At 46.6% G+C, this 21,027-nt stretch overlaps 1 protein-coding gene across 1 annotated transcript in view; it reads left to right on the plus strand.

Annotated features, from left to right (window-relative positions):
• The first annotated feature begins 7,061 nt into the window (after positions 1 to 7,061).
• LOC112073981 (lysyl oxidase homolog 3B-like) overlaps positions 7,062 to 21,027 on the plus strand; it is a 29,602-nt gene continuing 15,636 nt past the window's right edge. Inside the window, 6 exon segments of the mRNA XM_024141212.2 lie at positions 7,062 to 7,237; positions 9,680 to 9,717; positions 9,719 to 9,835; positions 11,669 to 11,839; positions 20,040 to 20,103; positions 20,279 to 20,374. Coding sequence (XP_023996980.2) covers positions 7,228 to 7,237; positions 9,680 to 9,717; positions 9,719 to 9,835; positions 11,669 to 11,839; positions 20,040 to 20,103; positions 20,279 to 20,374 — 496 coding nt within the window. The 5' untranslated portion in view covers positions 7,062 to 7,227.

A 21,027-nucleotide genomic window follows, 5' to 3' on the forward strand; every position in this document is an offset into this window, starting at 1 on the left:
TAACTCTGTCCGGGGAACCAGCAGGTCTATAACTTGTAATAGGGAACCAGCAGGTCTACTAACTCTTTTCCAGCGGGAACGCAGGTCGATATACTCTGTCCAGGGGAAACCAGCAGGGTCCTATTAACTCTGTCCAAGGGGAAACCAGAAGGTCATATAACTCTGTCCAGGGGAACCAGCAGGATCCATAACTTGTCCAGGGGACCAGCAGTCTATCAACTCTGTCCAGGGGAACCAGCAGGTCTAATAACTCTGTCCCAAGGGAACAGCAGTTCTATAACTCTGTCCGGGAACCAGGCAGGCTATAGCCCTCTGTCAGGAACCAGAGTTCTATAACTCTTGTCAGTGGGAAACGAGTCTATAATCTATCCAGGGGAACCAGAAGGTCTATAACTCTGTCAGGGGACCCAGCAGGTCTTACTCTGTCCAGGGAACCAGACGGTCTATAAACTTGTCCAGGGGAACCAGCAGGATCTATAACTCTGTCCAGGGGACAGGCGGTCTATACCTGTCCCAGGAACCAGGCAGTCTATAAACTCTGTCAGGTGGAACCAAGGATCTATACTTGTCCGGTGAACCGCAGAAGTCTATAAACTTGTCCAGGGGAACCCAGCAGGTATATAACTCTGTCCAGGGGAACCAGCAGGTCTATAACTTTCCAGGGAACCAGCAGGTCTATACTTGTCCAGTGGAACCAGCAGGGTCTATAACTCGTCCAGGGGAACAGCAGTTCTGATAACTCTGTCCAGGGAGAACCAGCAGGTCTTATAACTCTGTCCAGGCGGAACCAGCAGGTTTAAGGCTGTTCCCCCCCCCCCCCTGGGTGAACAGCAGGTCTATAACTGCTGTCCGGGGAACCAGCAGGTCTATACCTCTCCGGGAACAGCAGGTCTATACTCTTTCCAGGGAACCAGCAGTCTATAACTGTCCAGGGAAACCAGCAGGTTATAACTCTGTCCAGGCGGAAACCAGTAAGTCTACTAACTCTGTCCAGGGAACAGCAGGTCTATAACTCTGTCCAGGAACCAGCAGGTCTATAAACTTTCCAGGGAACCAGCAGGTCTAAGACTCTGCCAGGGAACCAGGCAGGTCTATAACTCTGGTCCAGGGGAACCGCAGGTCTATAACTCTGTTCCAGGGGAACAGCAGGTCTATAACTCGTCCAGGGGAAACAGCAGGTCTTATTAACTCGGTCAGGGAAACCAGGAGGTCTATAACTCTGATCCCGGGAAACGAGACATCATAACTCTGTCCAGGGAACGCAGCAGGTCTATACTCTGTCCAGGGGAACACCAGCAAGGTCTATAACTTCGTCCAGGGGAACCAGCAGGTCGTATAACTCTGTCCAGGGGAACAGCAGGTACGTATAAACGAGGGGACCACAGGTTACATTAAACTCGTCCAGGGACCAGCAGGTTCTATAACTCTGTCCAGGGGACCAGCAGGTCTATAACTCTGTCCGGGAACAGGGTCTATAACAGGGATACCAGCAGGTCGTATAACTCTGTCCAGGAACCAGAGGTCTATAACTCTGTCCAGGGGAAACCATCAGTCTATAACTCGTCCAGGGAACCAGCAGGTATTACCGGTACCCAGGGGAACCAGCAGGTCTAATAACAGGTGGAACCAGCGGTCTATCACCTCTTCCAGGGAATCGCATGGTCGATAACTCTGCCAGGGGAACCATCAGTCCTATAACTCTGTCCAGGGGACCAGAGGTCTATTACCGTCCAGCGGGAACCCGCAGGTCTATTAACTCTGTCCAGACCAGCAGGTTCTTAACTCTGTCCAGGGGACCAGCAGGTCTATGCACCTCTGCCAGTGAACCAGCAGTCTAGTAACTCTGTCCAGGGACCACAGTCTATAGACTCTGTCCAGGGGAACAGCAGGTCTATAACTCTGCTCAGGGACCAGCAGGTCCTATAACTCTGTTCCAGGGAACCAGCAGTCTTAACTCTCGTCCAGGGAACCAGCAGTCTTCCGTCCAGGGGAAACCAGCAGGTCTACTAACAGGGAACAGCAGTCTTACTCTGTTCCAGGGGAACCAGCAGGTCTATAACTCTGTCCCAGGGGAAACCATCCAGGTCTATACTCTTCCAGCGGGAACAGCAGGTCTATAAGGGAACCAGCAGGTCTAGTAACTCTTGTCCAGGGACCAGCAGGCTCTATAACTCTGTCCAGGGGAACCATCAGGTCTAGAAAACTCTGTCCGAGGGGAACCAGCAGTCTATACACGGTTCAGAGGGAACCAGCAGTCTATACAGGGACCAGCAGTCTTTATAAACTCTGGTCCAGGGGAACCAGCAGGTCTATAACTCTGTCCCAGGGACCATCAGGTCTATAACCGTCTGTCCACGCGGAACCAGCAGGCTCCTATTACACGGTCCAGGGGAAACCAGACAAGGTCTAAAACTCTGTCCAGGGGACCGCAGGTCATAACTCTGTCCAGGAGGACCCAGCAGGTCTATAACTCTGTCCAGGGGAACCAGCAGGTCTTATAACTCTGTCCAGAGGGAACCAGCAGGTCTATAAACTCGTGTCCAGGGGAACCAGCACGGTCTTATAACTCCTGGGTCCCAGGGAACCAGCAGGTCTAATACACTCTTCCAGGGGAACAGCAGTACAACATATGGTCCGGGGAACCAGCAGGTCTATAACTCTGTCCAGGGGAAACCAGCAGGTCTATAACTTCGTGTCCAGGGGAACCACGGCAGGTCTATATACTCTGTCCAGGAACCAGCAGGTCTATAACTCTGTCCAGGGGACCAGCAGGTCTATAACTCTGTCCAGGGAGGAACCAGCAAGGTCTATACTTCTTCCAGGGTCGAACCACGCGGTCTATAATCTGTACAGGCGACCAGCCAGGCTCATAATTCTGTCCAGGGAACCAGCAGGTCTATAAACTCTGTCAGGGGAACCCTGCAGTCTTAAACTCTGTCACAGGGGACCAGCGGTCTATACTCTGTCAGGGGAACCAGCAGGTCTATTAACTCATGTCCAGGGGAACCGACAGGTCTATAACCTCTGTCCAGGGGAAAACCAGCAGTCTAAACGCTTCCAGGGGAACCAGAAGGTCTATATAACTCTCGTCAGGGGAACCATGCAGGTCTAAACTCGTTCCAGGGAAACCAGCAAGGTCTTATAACTCTGTCCAGGGGAACCAGCAGTCTACTAAACTCTGTCCAGGGGCGACACAGAGGTCTCATCCTGTCCAGCGGGAAACCAGCAGGTCTATAAACTTCTGTCCAGGGAACCAGGCAGCGTCTATATAACCTCTGTCCCGAGGGACCCAGCAGGTCTATACAACTCGTCCGGGGAACCCAGCAGTCTAACTTGTCCAGGGAACCAGCAGGTCTATAACTCTGTCAGGGGAACCATCATGTCTAAAGCTCGGTCCAGGGAACCAGCAGGTCTATAACCGGGAACCAGCAGGTCTATAACTCTGTCCTAAGGGGAACAGGCCAGGTCTATTAACTTAGTCCAGGGGAACATCACGGTACTATTAACATCTTACCAGGGGAACCAGCACGGGTCTATCGGTCCAGGGACCAGCAGGCTTAAACAGGGTAAACCCAGAGTCCTATAGACTCTTCGCAGGGTACACCAAGCAGGTCTAAACACTCTGTCCAGGGGAACCATTCAGTCTAATAACTCTGTCAGCGGAAACCAGCAGTCTATACACGTCAGGAACCAGCCAGTGTCTATACTACTGTCCAGGAACCAGGCAGTGGCTATAACTCGTCCACGGGGAACCAGCACAGGTCTGATACTTGTCCGAGGGAAACCAGCAGGTTCTATAAACTCTGGTCCAGGCGGAACCAGCAAGGTCTACTAACTCTGTCCAGGGGAACCAGCCAGGTCTAACTCTGTCCAGGGAACCACAGCAGGTCTATAACCTCTGTCCAGGGGAACCAGAGGTCTTAACTCGTGTCGCAGGGAACGAGCAGTCTATAACCTCTGTGCCAGGCGCGGCCGCAGGTGCTATGTTCTGGCCTAGGGAACCAAGCCAGTTCGTATAAACTCTGTCCCAGGGAACCAGCAGTCTATAACTCTGTCCAGGGGAACCAGCAGTTGCTCTTTATGACTCTTGTCCAGTAGGGATAGACGGGCACGCGGTACAGTGAATAGCGTATGTCTCCAGGGACCAGGCAGGTCGTTATACCTCCTTTCCAGGGAACCAGCGGCATGGTCTAAAGCTCTGGTCTCCCTGGGAGAGCCTCGCCACTGTGTCCTATATCTTGTAAAGTCTCAGGGAAACTAGCTTTAGGGTTTTTTATAAACTACATTGTCCTATTGGGAACCCTAGCAGGGTTCTATAACTGTGTTCCAGTTGGGACTTCAAGGACAGGGTCTCTTTAACTACTGTCAGCCGTGAACCAGTCCAGGTTTCTAGTACTCTGTCCGGGTGAACCAGCAGGATCACTAACTCTGTCAAGGGGAACCTGCAGGTCTATAAACTTGCTGTCCAGGGGGGAACCAGATGTCTCTTAACTCTGTTCCGGAGAGGGCCAAGGCAGGTCTATAACCTATACTAGGGAATCGCAGGTCCGTTATAACTCTTTTCCAGGGGAAGACCAGCAGGTCTATCAACTCTGTCCAGGGAACACCAGCAGGCTCTATAGAACTCTGTCCAGGAACCGCAGGGTCTATACTCTTCCAGGGGAACCACAGTCTGATAATCTGGTCCTAGGGACACCAGGCGTCCTATAACTCTGTCCAGGGAACCAGCAAAGTCTATAACTCTGTCCAGGGGAACGAGGCTATACACCGGTTCAGGAAACAGGAACATACAGGGGGATGCAGCATAAACTTACTAGGCCAGGTGTATCTTGGCTGTTAGAGCACAATAATAACGTAGTCTTTGTACCGAAGACAAGAAGGTTATTTGGTTTTCTGTGAAAGGCTTCGTTCTGACGATCCAACCATTTACAGCTGCAACTTGTTTTGAAAGGAGTAGGAGTTCATAGTTTTTTATACAAGGATAAATGATAACATCTACGCCGTCATTGACACACAAACAGACTCCTGTGTCTGGTGCAACAGGAACTGAAAAGCTTAGTATCAGTGAATGCAAACTGAGAATCATAAACTCACTCATTACTCCAGTGCTTGGGTCATTCAATTTAAATCGACAGTCAATTCAGGAAGTACACTGAAATTCCAACTCCAAATCCAACTTGAATGCTGTGATTCAATTTAGGAAAATTGGATTTGGAATTTGGTGTACTTCCTATTCTGACTTCCAGGTACTGCAATGGATTGACCACCCGGGTGATGCACCACAGCCAGTTCTCAGAGCTTCATTCCTTGTGTTCAGACGACAGACCATTCTTTTTCCTCAGAGCGTTCAAGCCTTGTGTTCGAGACTACACAGTCTTTTCTGTATATCCCCTTACCTCCCTCCTTCTCCTCCTCCCTCCCCCTCTTCTCTCTCCTCTCCCCTCTTCCTCCTCTCCCCTTTCTCCAGCCTCTCCCCCCTCTCCTCTCCCTCTCCGTCTCTCTTCCCTCCTCTCCTCCACTCCTCCTTCCTCCCCCGTCCACCTTCCAGCCTCTCCTCTCTGCCTCTCCACCTCCTCCCCTCCTCCCCTCCCCCCCCCTCATCCACCTCTCCTCCTCCTCTCCCTCCTCTCCTCCACCTCCCTCCCCTCCTCTCCCTCCACCGTCCTCCCCTCTCCACCTCCCTCCCCTCTCCTCCCTCCACCGTCTCCTCCTCCTCCTCTCTTCCTCCCCCCTCTCTCATCTCACCTCCTCCCTCCTCTCCTCCTCCCCCTCGTCACCATCTCCCTCCTCCTCCTCCTCTCCTCTCCACCTGTCCCTCTCCTTCCTCCTCTCCACTCCTCCCATCCCCTCCTCCCTCTCCTCCCTCATCCACTCCTCCTCTCTCCTCCTCTCCTCCTCACTCTCCTCCTCTCCCTCCTTACTCTCCCCTCCTCCTCCTCCTCCTCTCGCACCTCCCATCCTCCTCCTCCCCTCTTCCTTCCCCCTCTCCACCTCCTCCTCTCCCTCCTCTCCCTCCTCCACCTCGGTCTCCTCTCCCCTCCTCCCCTCCACTCTCCACCTCCTTCCCCTTCTCTCCCTCCCCCTTTCCTCTCCCTCCCTCTCCCTCCTCCTCTCCTCCTACCCTCCCCTCCTCTCCTCCACCTTCCTCCCTCTCTCCCCTTCCCTCGCCTCCTCTCCCTCCTCCACCTCCTCCCCCGTCTCCTCTCCTCCTCCAACCTCCTCCCCCTCCCTCCTCCATCTCACCTCCTCCTCCAACTCCTCCTCCTCCCCCTCTCCCCTCCTCCCCTCCTCCTCCCCCTCCCTCCCTCCTTCCTCTCCCTCACCTCTCCGTCTTGCCCTCCTCCTCTCCCATTTCAACCCCCTCAGACTGAACAGCAGAGGTCAGAGACACCCAGTTACTCTTCCACTCTGTGGCCTGTGTTGGCACGTTGAGCGTCCCACGGCACCTTGCCCCCGGAGTCATAACAGAGGGTGTAAATTTATGGAGGGAGATTAGACCTCAGAATGATTGTCAAATACACAGCACATTACCCTCACGACACAAGCCCATTGCATCAGATAGTATGGTGAGCTAGATTTGAATATATTTCATGGATCCTGGTGGTATTTGTGTTATGTTCCTTGTGTATTTACGTATATATGTGGTGTAACTCTGACTCCGTAGGTAATCGCCACAGGTTCCTGTAAGGCGGGCATGCCAGCCGTGGTCAGCTGTTACCGGGACCAACGTACGTACACTAACAACGACTGAGAAGAAACCTGAAAAACACGTAAAGTAACCTGGTCGGCGTGGGTCACCTCTGCATCTTTGTATCTCACTGGCATGACTTGAAGTTCACTACAGTTCTGCATTCTCTTCCCTTGTGTCTCTTCCCCCTGTGTCTCCTGCTCTCTCTCGCCCTGTGTCTCCTCTCTGTCCCTGTGTCTCCTCTCTTCCTGTGTTTCCTCTCTCCCCTGTGTCTCCTCTCTCCCCTGTGTCTCCTCTCCTCCCCTGTGTCTCCTCTCCTCCCTCCCCTCCCCTGTGTGTCTCTCCCCCCTCCTCTCCTCTCCCATCAGAGCACGGTGAGGCTGAAGGGTGGTGCCAAGCTGGGTGAGGGCAGAGTGGAGGTGCTGAGGAACAATGAGTGGGGCACGGTGTGTGACGACCGTTGGACCCTGCTGTCGGCCAGCGTGGTGTGCAGGGAGCTGGGCTTCGGATCCGCCAAGGAGGCCCTGACTGGAGCTCGCATGGGACAAGGTGAGGACTGAGCACTCTGGTTTAATCTTCTAAGAGTGGAAGAGGTGAAAAAATGATTGTTGTCTATCAACAATGACAAGCCACCGGGGTCTGACAACTTGGATGGAAAATGACTGAGGATAATAGCAGACGATATTGCCACTCCTATTTGCCCCATCTTCAATTTAAGCCTACTAGAAAGTGTGTGTCCTCAGGCCTGGAGGGAAGCTGAAGTCATTCTGCTACCTAAGAATAGTAAAGTCACCTTTATTGGCTCAAATAGCCCACCAATCAGCCTGTTACCAACCCTCAGTGAACTTCTGGAAAAATTAGTGTTTGACCAGATACAGTGCTATTTTACAGTAAACAAATTGACAACAAACTTTCAGCACASTTATAGGGAAGGACACTCAACAAGCACAGCACTTACACAAATTACTGATGATTGACTGAGAGAAATTGATGATAAAAAGATTGTGGGAGCTGTTTTGATAGACTTCAGTGCGGCTTTTGACATTATCGATCACTCTGCTGTCGTGACGTGACGATCATTAATCTGATGACTGTTAATTATCGAATCAAACTAACTATGTTTAATTGTCACCCGATTAAATTTATCATGTAACAACTAACTCATTAGGAATTCGAGGCACCACAGGAAAAGTTGTTTAACGAGTTACTATCTCACRAATAAAACTCTAAAGAAATATAGATATCTGTTACATCAATAACTGTCAATTATCAATTATTGCCTCATCAGTCTCATTCTGATCGTTGTAGACCTCTTGAATCCGCAAGAACCCTAACCTTATTGATGAATCAGAAATACACAAATTGGCTTAATTATTTATTTACTAACCAACTAAATAATTACACCGAATACATAAACACACACACACACACACAGTATATATTATTGATTAGAAACGTAATACAATGAAACAGGTCCCTAGTGGACTAGCATGACTGCTTGGTTATAAAAAGGGGAGGGGTCAGAAGGAAAGGGAAAGGGAGAGACAGAGAGATTCAAACTATCGTTGTTACGTTTGGAAACTACGCTCACGGAAATCAGAACACTTAGCATCAACACCACCGCTCATTCGGATAAGAAATCCACTTCGGTGCGAGACTCTGCTGGTCTTGGAGTGTTCGTTAGATTAGATACTTCAGATGAAGTTCCTTAGAGGAGGAAGGGGAGGACCATCCTCCTCAGTGAATTTTATAAAAACAAAAATAGTGAAAAATGAAAAAAGTTATCCTTTTTAGATAAAACTATACTAAATATATTCACGTCACCAAATAATTGATTACAATTTTGCAATGAAGGTCCACAGTAGCCTCAACAGCACTCTGTAGGGTAGCACCATGGTGTAGCCAGAGGACAGCTAGCTTCCGTCCTCCTCTGGGTACATTGACTTCAATACACAACCTAGGAGGCTCGTGGTTCTCACCCCCTTCCATAGACTTACACAGTAATTATGACAACTTCCGGAGGACGTCCTCCGACCTATCAGAGCATTTGCTGCATGAACTGACATGTTGTCCACCCAATCAAAGGATCAGAGAATGAATCTAGTACTGAAAGCTACAGCTGGCTAGCACTGCAGTGTATAAAATGTGGTGAAGAGAGAGAGAGAGAGAGAGAGAGAGAGAGAGAGAGAGAGAGAGAGAGAGAGAGAGAGAGAGAGAGAGAGAGAGAGAGAAGAGAGAGAGGAGAGAGAGAGGAAGAGGAGAGAGAGAGAGAGAGAGAGAGAGAGAGAGAGAGAGAGAGAGAGAGAGAGAGAGAAGAGAGAGAGAGAGAGAGAGAGAGAGAGAGAGAGAGAGAAGAGAAGAAGAGAGATGTTTTCGTATATATATATTTTTCACACCTGGTCACAGACAGCTGATGTGTTCTACACTGACGTCCCAAACGAAGGGAAAAGGTGAGAGGAGCAAAGCGCATACATGAATGTGAGAAGGAATTATATATACAACGAGCTGTTTGTATGTGTCTGGTATGAAAGTGAACTGTGTTGCGCGTGATCAGGAGTGTATTCATTGCACCGATTCTGCTAAAAAAAACAAATTTCTTAGACAGAAGCATACGGAACGAAACGGGTAAAACATACCTGAATTTGTCCAATAGAAACTCTGGTTAGCAACTGTTGGACTAATGATTACACCCTAGATCAGGCAGAGGTGTGCAAGGCGTTACTGAATGTGTCACTGTCTGTCACCTTGATTACCTCTAAATTTCTTGACCTGTGTGCACTTACGTTGTAAACATTCATTCATAGGCTAGGTTGTGGTAACCTCATGATGGGTACAGGGACAATTAGAGTTTCATGTAGTACCTAAACCTGTCACTGTTACATTGAACTGGGTGATGGAATATGAATGACAGGTCATGTTCATTAAAAAAAATATATCTCCCTCATCTTAAACGTCGGCGACCGCCACTGGTGTGTCTGTGTGTGTCTTTAGGGATGGGTCCTATCCACATGAATGAGGTCCAGTGTCTGTGGGACGGAGAAGTCGATGTGGGACTGCGGCTTTAAGAACATAACGTCAGAGGACTGCCAGCATGTAGAAGACGCCGCTGTGAGGTGCAACACGCCATACATGGCTCTGGAGAACTCGGTCAGAGACTAACTACTTATCTCTGTTCTATTCTATTCCTTTCTATTCTGTTCTGTTCTATTATGTTCTATTAATTATGTTCTATTATGTTCTGTCTATTCTATTATGTTCTATTCTATTATGTTCTGTTCTATTATGTTCTGTTTATTCTATTATGTTCTATTCTATTATGTTCTGTGCTATTCTATTATGTTCTTATGTTTGTTCTATTCTATTATGTTCTTCTTATTCTATTATGTTCTATTCTATTTGTTCTGTTCTATTTGTTCTGTTCTATATTTTTATCTATTGTGTTATGTTCTGTTCTATTCTATTAGTTCTATTATGTCTGTTTATTCTATTAGTTCTGTTCTATTCTATTGTGTTCTGTTCTATTCTATTATGTTCTATTATGTTTTGTTCTATTCTATTATGGTCTGTTCTATTCTATTGTGTTCTGTTCTGTTCTATTCTATTATGTTCTTTCTATTATTTTCTATTCTATTATGTTCTATTCTATTATGTTCTATTATGTTTCTGTTCTGTTCTATTGTGTTCTATTCTCTATTATGTTCTATTCTATTTTGTTCTATCTATTATGTTATGTTCTATTCTTATTTATGTTCTGTTCTATTCTATTATGTTCTTTTCTATTATGTTCTCTATTCTATTATGTTCTATTGTTTCTGTTTATATGTTCTATCTATTATGTTTATATTCGTTCTATTATGTTCTGTTCTGTTCTATTATGTTATATTCTATTCTATTATGTTCTATTATCTTTCTTATATTCTATTATGTTCTGTTCTATTCTATTATGTTCTGTTCTATTCTATTATGGTATGTTCTGTTATATTCTGTTCTATTCTATTATGTTCTATTCTATTAGTTCTAGTTTGCTATTCTATTATGTTCTATTTTGTTCTGTTCTATTATGTTCTGTTCTGTTCTATTATGTTATATTCTATTCTATTATGTTCTATTATCTTATATTCTATTCTATTATGTTCTGGTTCTGTTCTATTCTATTATGTTCTGTTCTATTCTATTCTAAGTAAAAGTTTCGTCAAGTAATTTAGTTTAGCAAAGAGGGGGATATTTATTTTTTACTGTGAATCTTAAACTGTTTATTGATCAATGATGTGTTGACATTGGTATTAGATTCCTGATCGAACAGGAGTGTTTGCTGCAGTAATGTTCAATACAGTGTTAGTAGTATTGTGATGAGAGATGTAAAACCTGGACGCATCCTGACTATGTGATGTGTGTAATGACGTCCAATACTCTCATCAAACACATGCCTTTAACCCATAAATCACAGTATCCATCACAAATGCACCGTAATCCCTACAAAGTGCACTACTTTTGACCAAAGCCCTATGGCTTAGTACATTATATAGGGAATAGGGTGCCATTTGGATGCGGACAATGGCAGAGATTCAATCAGATCAAGCCYTAACTGAGATAGCCGACTCCCGCATTGCTGTGATTTTGGCAGTGTCAGAAGTGGAACTGTGTTAAAGCTTACAACATTCCACTGTTCCAAATTGCATCAAGGCTATGTGGGATTATTACTAATCCAATGGCAACATCCAATGGCAATGTCCGCAATAGAGATAACGGATCAGCCGCTTGCTGATTCCACGCAGTTCCCACCTCCGACATCGCCTAAATAAAAACAATCAAACTGCTATGCGGTTGTCGGTTATCGTGGGTTAAGGCAGAACTGATTGAATCAAAGTGCTGTATGTCTGGATAAACGCCCTGTGTTCAGCCAGACCGTAATCRCCCACACTAACCCCATCCACACACTCCCCCTTCCCTCCGCTTCCTAACCCGTCTGCCCAACCACAGATCCGCCTGACAGGGGGGCGTACCCGGTACGAGGGGCGGGTGGAGGTGTTGAGCACGAAGGCCAACGGGACCAAGAGCTGGGGGCTGATATGTGGAGGGACCTGGGGCACCAAGGAGGCCATGGTGGCCTGCAGACAGCTGGGGCTAGGCTACGCTAACCACGGCCTGCAAGTAGGTGTATTAGCCAAGCTAACGGCTAGGCTACGCTAACCACGGCCTSCAAGTAGGTGTATTAGCCAAGCTAACGGCTTGTACAGTGCTAATAGAACATGCTTAAACCAGGTTATAACCATGGACTACAATTACCATGAATCTCCAACCTCGGATTTGTTCCGCAGATCTCAWGGCTAGGGACCTCATGGCTAGGGACCTCATGGCTAGGGACCTCTGGCCTCTCTCAGGCTACCTCATCATGAGAGTGTAAACCTCTCTCAGGCTACCTCATCACGAGCAGTGTAAACCTCTCTCAGGCTACCTCATCATGATAGTGTAAACCTCTCTCAGGACCTCATCACAAGTGTCAACCTCTCTCAGGCTACCTCATCACGAGAGTGTCCAACTCTCCTAGGCTACCTCATCACGAGAGTGTTAAACGCTCTCAGGCACCTCATCACGAGAGTGTAAACCTCTCTCAGGCTACTCATCACGAGAGTGTCAACCTCTCCTAGGCTACCTCATCACGAGAGTGTTAGCCTCTCTCAGGCTACCTCATCACGAGAGTGTTAACCTCTCACCGGCTACCTCATCACGAGAGTCTTAAACGCTCTCAGGCTACCTCATCACGAGAGTGTTAGCTCTCTCAGGCTACCTCATCACGAGAGTGTTAGCCTCTCTCAGGCTACCTCATCACGAGAGTGTCAACCTCTCTCAGGCTACCTCATCACGAGAGTGTTAGCCTCTCTCAGGCTACCTCATCACGAGAGTCTTATTCCAAATACATGAACCCCCCAACCAACCCCTTGCTGGGGCTGGGGGGGGTGAGCCAACAGCCAACCATAACATGCCAGGTAGCGACATCTCATTGTTTTTTTTTTGTTGCTTTCCCAACCCACAGGAAGGAACAATGTGGCTCCGCCGCTCCATAACTCACCCTGACATGTTCACCTTGACATGCTGCTTTACTTTGACAGGTTTCACCTTGACATGTTCCCCTTGAAATGTTCAGCCCTGACAATGTTCACCCTGACATGTTCACCTTGGAACATGTTCACCTACCTGACATGATTCACCCTGAGACATGTTCACACTTCGTTCTCTTGACATGTTACTGACATGTTCACCGCTGACATGTTCGACCCTGACATGTGACTTCAGTCACTACCTTGACATGTCAGCCCTGACATGTTCACCTTGACATGGTTCACCTTGACATGTTCACCCTCTGACATGTTCACCTGACATTGTTCACCCTGACATGTCTTCAACCTTGACATGTTCACCCTATGTCCCTTACATTGTTCACCCCTGACCATGTCACCGCTGACATGTTCACCACCTTGACATGTTTGCATCCCTTACATGTTACCTGACCACGTCTGACATGTTCACCCTGCATGTTCACCCTGACATGTTCACCTTGACGATGTTCAACCCTAGACATGTTCACCCTGACATGTTACTTTGACATGTTCACCTCACTACCCCTGACATGTTCACATGCCTGAATGTTCCGACATTCCTGACATGTATCCCTGACATGTTACGCCTGACATGTTACTGACATGTTCACACTGACATGTCATCACCCTGACCATGGTCACATGACATGCACCCATATGGTTCCACACCTGACATGTTCACCTCATCACCCTGACATGTTCACTACATCACCTGACATTTCACCCTGACATGTTCACTTTGACATGTTCACCCTTGACATGTTCCACTTGACATGTTTCACCTGACATGTTCACCTTGACATGTTCACCTTGAATGTTCCCTACCTTGACATGTTCACCCTGACATGTCACCCTACCTTGACATGTTCACCCTGAATGTTCACCTGACATGTTCACTTTGAACATTGTTACCCGAACATGTTCACTTGCAATGTTCACTTACGCTGTGACATGTTTCAACCTGACATGTTCACTCTTGAAATGTTTCTACCTTGAACATGTTCACTTGACTTATTGTGTTCCATCCTTACCATGTTCACCCTGACTTGACAATGTTGCACCTTGACTGTAACAATGTTTCACTCCTGACATGTTCACCTTGACATGTTCACAGACCATGTTCACCTACCTTCACATGTTCACTGTGACATGTTACCTGAATGTTTCACACTACCTTGACATGTTCACTATATGACATGTTTCACCCTGACATGTTCACCTACCTGACCATGTTACTAACCAATTAACAAAATGTCGTCAGCTCTGACCAGTACCTGACATGTTCACACTATTGACATGTTCACGCTTGACAGTTCACCCTGACGATGTTCACCTACCTTGAACATGTTTCATGCAGTACCTTGACATGTTCACCCTCATGTTCCCACCTCATGCCATTGACATGTTTCACAATGAATGTTCACCTTGAATGTTCACCCTCTGACATGTTTCACCTTATGTCACCTTGAAGCTCATTAGACGGTCTCCACCTTGACATGTTCACATGACATGTTACACTTGACATGTTCACCCTATGTTCACCCTATGTTCACACTGACAATGTTCAACATGACCATGTTCAGCCTTGACATGTTCACCTGAACCGATGTTCACCACTTGCTGTTCACCTTAATCCTTGACATGTTCCCTTGACATGCACTGTTTCCACCACTTGGACATGTTCACCCTTGAATGTTACATGTCCCTGACATGTGTCACTGCGTCACACATGTTCCTGGACATGTGTCACATGACATGTCCACCTTGACATGTTTTTCACCCTGAACATGTTCACTGACATGTTCACTTACATGTCTTGACATTCACTACATTTCACACCTGTGTCACTCTTGACATGTCACCTTGACATTTCACCCACATGTCCATTGACATGTTCACCCTAAACATTCACCTTGACATGTCACCTTAGCACTGTTCACCCTGACACATTGACAATGTTCACCCTGGACATGTTTCCCTGACATGTTCACCTTGACATGTTCACTCCTGACATGTTCACCCTGACATGTCCACCTTGACATGCCACCCTGACATTTCCACCCTGACATGTTCACCTGACATGTTCACCTTACATGTCCACCTGACATGTTCCACCCGACATGTCCCACCTATACATGTCCACCTTGACATCTTCACCCTGACATGTCCAAACCTGACATGTTCACCCTGACATGTTCACCCTGACAGTCCAGCCTTGACAGTATTCACCCTGACATGTCCACCTTGACCATGTTCAACCCTGAACATGTTCACCCTGACCATGTTCACCCTGGCCCTTCAGCAAAACCAGCAAAAACCCCTGGCGCCTCAGGACTGTGCACAGACTAGACATTGGAGGAAGCACAGACAGGCTAGAGCCAGTGTTTCTCATCTCCAGTCCCTCGACTGAATACACGCAAAACACCGTTTCTCCGATTAACTAAGTCAAGCCTTGAATCGATTAACTTACGTAGTAATCAGGCTGGTCTGAGGCCCCCCACAACTAGCAACAACAACTGTTTGTGGGTTTATCCCAGGCCTGCGATTGAGAACAGGCCATTCACGTCCCTACCTAACAACTCGAGCTTCCCCTAGGCCCCCTTTTACAGGTTCGCGAACGCTGGGTAGGCAGGAATACCGTACTATGAGCGGCCGGTGGAGGTTCACGGTCGGGGCGCATGGTAAACTATGGTGCGCATGTAGTTTGCTCTGCCGTTTCTGAACCAACTGAATCAGAAGCCATTGGTAGTCTGCAGACAGGCTATTAGGCTGGCTACTCCGAGTTCCCATGCCATCCAACTGGTCAAGGTCAGAACTGGGAGGCAACGAAGAAATTCAATTCCTTTTCACCACGCTATGTGTGTTGGACAGTATACATACTTTAGATCTTCTCATAGTCCAGCTGGGACCAGGCTACTATTTTAGTAGCTAGCATAGATAACTACTTAGATCTTGGGACACCAGTAGTATCTGAGTAGACCTGGCGACAGGTAGTAGAGACTGTGCAGGGTACTATAGAAGCTGGGACACGTCATATGAGAACCTGGGACAGTAGTATAGAACTGGACAGGCTACTAACGAGCTGGACGGCGTCCCTATAGAGCGGGGACAGGTAGGTATATGTACTGGAGACAGTTAAGCGTATAGAGCTGTGACAGAGTACCGCTTATAGACGAACAGTAATTAGTATAGAAGCTGAGTCAGTATATAGTGTAAGCTGTCGACGGCTACTGGATAGACTGGGACAAGGGTCCTATAGAACTGAGGGACACCGTTTATAGAGCCTGGCGACAGTACCCTATAGAACTGCAACCGTAGAATAGAACTGGACAGGTTAAACTTACTGAGACCTGGTACCAGGTACCTATAGAGCTGGGGACAATGTTAGCTATAGACTGACCGGCATCAGTAGTATCAGAGCCTGGGACAGGTAGCTCATATGAGCTGACAGGTAATATAGCTAGGTACTCGGACAGTAACTATAGAGCTGGAGCAGGTAAATATAGAGCGTGGGACAGGTACTATTAGAGCTGGGACAGGAACATTAATCAGTATACTGTGGACAGTTCACAATAGTAGTAGCTGCGACGATTGGGTGTACCATAGAGCATGGAGAAAAGGCACCGGGTACTTACTAGCGACCGCTGGACGTACTATAGAGCTGGGACGGGTGCCTATAAGCTGAGGATTGCCCCCGACTATAGAGCTGGACGGTTCCTCTATAACCAGAAGCTGTAGACACGTGTAGCTTATCTGAGAGTCATGCGGACACAGGTACTATAGAGCTTTAGCCTAACTGAGGTACTATAGAGCTGAAGACAACAGATTGCCCTTCTTCTCCACCGAAAAAACATTTTGCTACGTCTGGTCATGGCATTCATGTGATTTTTCTAAGCTAAACGTTCTCCGGTAGCATTAGCTCTTCTAACACCCATCTTATTTGTTGAAACAGTAAAATCCCCCCCCTTACTTCAGTATGTTGCATTGCCCTGCCTATGAATAAGTATCAGCCTGGTCCCTGTTGTTGCTATTCGGCTGCTGTGCGGAGCCCACTCCCTCTCCCCACTGTGACACGAGGACAGCGAGAGCATGATCCCGAGACGTCCGGTGGACTAAGAGAGCCCTATTATTATACCGTACATGCCAAACAGGCAAAAGGCAGCTTAGTTAAGCGGGTGGTGCCGCGTACATGTGCGGGTGAGTACAATCACTAATATTTTCAATGGCGGTGATCTGCACCTCGCTCTGACACCTCTGAAGTAGATAGTTATGCGTTGCCCCCGCTCACTTTGTGCGACGATGGTTAACGGATGGTCGAGGTGGCGTCTTGGTCGATGGTGGTGCAGAGGGATCCCTGGTCGAAGCCCGGTAGGCGTCAAGTAGAGGACGGAAGCAATACTGTTACACTATCGCTAACATGACCGTTGAACAATTGAGGAAAAATTACAGTTTTTCTAACAACTACTGTTATTCTAGTTCACAGAAGGAGAGTCACAGCTTTCGATGAGTATTACAGTCACTCTTTGTTCTTAGTATACTAGAGAGGGAGAGTTCACAGCTTCTGTGAGTATAACGAAGTCACTACGTGTTCCTAGTTACAAGAGAGGGGAGTCCGTCACAGCTTTTCATGTGAGTACATCCACTTAAGCTGTTCTATGGACGAGAGAGTGAAACCCAGTCACAGCTTCTGGTTTGGAGTAGCGAGTCACGTACTGTATGTTCCTAGTTTACGACATTGGATGGAGAGCGTTCACTCAGCTTTCTAGTGAAAGACATCACTGCTGCTGTTCTAGTTACAGAGAGGAGAGTCACAGAGACTTTCGCTTGAGGTAACGAGTCACTTATGGTGTTCAGTTACAGAGGGAGCTCACAGGCTTTCTTGTGTTATGTACTCCACTCTGAGTAATACTCTCTAGTCTAGCAAATGAGTATATAGCTACTTTAGCTATTCTGATAAGAGAGTTGTACAGGTCACTGCTGTTGTTCTAGTTACAGAGGGTGAGAAGTCACAGCTTTTACTGTGAGTACATCTAACGTACTGTTGTTTCTAGTTACAGATAGGAGCTCACAGCTTTCTTGAGTACACATACTGTTTGCCTTCTTATGTTATCAAGAGAGGAGAGTCACAGCTTTCTGTGAGTACAATCACTACTTTTATTACGAGAGGGGAAGCAGTCACAGCTTCTTGTAAGTAGCATCACTACTGTTCTACTGTTGTTTGTAGTTCAGAGAGGGGAGATCACAGCTGTTCTGTGAGTTACTTAGTCACTACTGTTTTCAGTTACATGAGAGGAGAAGTTACAGCTTTCTGTGAGTACATATCACCGCTGTTGTTCTAGTACAGAGAGGAGATCACAGCTTTCTGTGAGTACATCACTTTACTGTTGTTCTAGTTACAGAGAGGGAGAGTTCGACAAAGCTTCTGTGAGTACAGCACTGCCTGTTGTTCTAGTTACAGATAGGGAGGATCACAGCTTTCTCAGTGGTACATCACTAGCTTGTCTAGTACAGTTAAGAGAGAGTCACAGCTTTCTGTGATGTACATCACTACTTCTAGTTACAGAGGATCACAGCTATCTGTGAGTACTCACTCTGTTGCTTCTAGTGACAGAGAGGAGTTCACAGCTTTCTGTGAGTACATCACTACTGGTTGTTCATAGTTACAGAGAGGGGAGAGTCACATGTGAGTTACCAGTGATCACCACACACCAGTGATTTCATCATGTTTAGACTATACCCGTCCCGTCCGCCATATCTGACTAGATCACTGACATGTGATGTCAGTTTTCATTGTTTACAACAATAAATAACAACACCCCGATAAACCCTCGTATCGCTTTAAAATGTCACCTAGTGATGTCCATCAGATAGACTATACCCCTGTATATCTGACTAAATTCACCAGTATTCATCATGTAGACTTTACCTCCACCCCCCAGAGTATCTGACCATAGATCACCAGTGATATGAATACATTCATAGTGACATATTTACCCTCCCTGTCTAATCTGACTATGATCTACCAGTGAGTCAGAGATTCACATCTAACTAATACCCCCCTGTGATCTACAGATGCACCAGTGATTCATCATGTAGACTATACCCCCCCTGTATCTGAACATAATCCACCAGTGATGTCATCATGTAGACTATACCCCCCCTGTATCTGACTAGATCACCATCATGTCATCATGTAGACCTATACCCCCTGTAATCTGACTAGAATTCAACCAGTGATGTCATCAGTAGTACTATACCCCCCTGTATCTGACTAGATCACCAGTGATGTCATCATGTTGAGGCATCTATACACCCCCTGTTCTGTATCTACTAGATCACACAGTAATGTCATCATGTAGACATAACCCCCCTGTATCTGACTAGCTTATCAGCCCAAGTGATCATCATGTTCAAGACTAACCCCCCCCTGATTATCTGGTACTTAAGTACATCACCAAGTGAGTTCATCATGTAGAACGTAATACCCCCATTATCAGACTAGATCACCAGTGATGTCATCATGTAGACTATACCCCCCGATCTGTCAGTGATATCTACATACCCTTATTGCACACCAGTGTCAATGACTTCCCTTAGATCCTGATAATACGATTCACAGACTTACCCTGATCGATTCAACCAGTCGATGCACATTATACCACACCCCCCTGTATCTGACTAGATCACCAGTGATGTCCATCATGTAGAACTATACCCCCATTGTATGGACTGACTGAGATCACCAGCGTGAGGATGTCATCATGTGTAAGCACATAAATACCCCCCTGTATCTACTAGACTCACCAAACAACTAGCATTCATCAATTTTAGACTATACACCCCCAGCATCTGTATCTGACTAGATCACCAGTGATGTCATCATGTAGACTATACCCCCCTGTATCTGACTAGATCACCAGTGATGTCATCATGTAGACTATACCCCCCATGTATCTGACGAGAGCACCAGTGATGTCATCATAGAGCGCAAGTGTCAAGACCAGAGGGTGTGTGGTGATCGTTTTGGCACCTTTCAGATGGGTGCTACACATTGGTAGAGGAAGAGGTTTTCCCATTACTATATAAAGAGCTTTGAGCTACAGGAAAAGCACTCCAATCAATTATTATTATTATTATTATCATAACCTATTGCCAAGTGTCCCTTGTAAAATAGGTCTCAATGGGACTTCCTGGATAAATAAATGTTTAATGATAACCTCCTGCTGTTTGTTTGTGCTTCCCCTGTTGCTAAGGAAACATGGTACTGGGACAGTAGTAACGTGACAGAGATGGTGATGAGTGGAGTGAAGTGTACAGGTAGGGTTGTGAAACTCCCGGTAATTTACCAAAGTTATCAGAATTTATATTAAACAAAATGTTTTATTTATATAGTTAACATGTTATGAAAATTATTTGAAAATTTCACATTTTCAGATTAGTTTACTGGTAAATTTAGAAAAGTGTCTAATAACATCCCCTTCCCTTTGTATAGGAAACGAGATGTCTCTGAGCTACTGCCAGCATCACAGGACTGTCAGCTGTCAGAAGACTGCTGCCAAGTTCTCTGCTGGGGTCATCTGCTCAGAGAGTGAGTTCCTGAAGGACCTGTTGGGCTGGATAAGGGTTTCTTAGCTCCAAGTGTTCCAGGTGTTTGTAAGGGCATGGATGACAGACCGGTAGGATTCCAGTTGAGGTGGTTCTTATGGCTGCAGGGGCAGTATTGAGTAACTTGGAAAAAGGTGCCCATTTCAAACGGCCTCGTACTCAATTCTTGCTCGTACAATATGCATATTATTATTACTATTGGATAGAAAACACTCTCTAGTTTCTAAAACCGTTTGAATTATTTCTCTGAATGAAACAGAACTCATTCTGCAGCCCACTTCCTGACAGGAAGTGAGATTTCTGAAATCGAGGTCTCTGTTCTAGGGCTTGRRTATAAATGGGCATGATARGTATTAGTATACATGCACGTCATACACCTTCCCCTAGATGTCAAGAGGAAGTGAGAGAAGAAATGAAGTGATTATCTTGGTCTGAGGTGGAATAAATCCTCTTGGAATGACGTGTCCGCCATTTCCTGTTTTCTGAAAAGCGCGAAGTTGGACCTGGAATTGCCTTCTGGAAAGCTGTCGTTATAGGCGAATACTATCTCCGGCTTTGATTTTATTTGATACATGTTACAATATCATCGTAAAGTATGTTTTTTCAATATAGTTTTATTAGATTATTGACATTTTT

The sequence above is a fragment of the Salvelinus sp. IW2-2015 genome, unplaced genomic scaffold (assembly GCF_002910315.2).
Source record: "Salvelinus sp. IW2-2015 unplaced genomic scaffold, ASM291031v2 Un_scaffold2445, whole genome shotgun sequence".
Lineage (NCBI taxonomy): Eukaryota > Metazoa > Chordata > Actinopteri > Salmoniformes > Salmonidae > Salvelinus > Salvelinus sp. IW2-2015.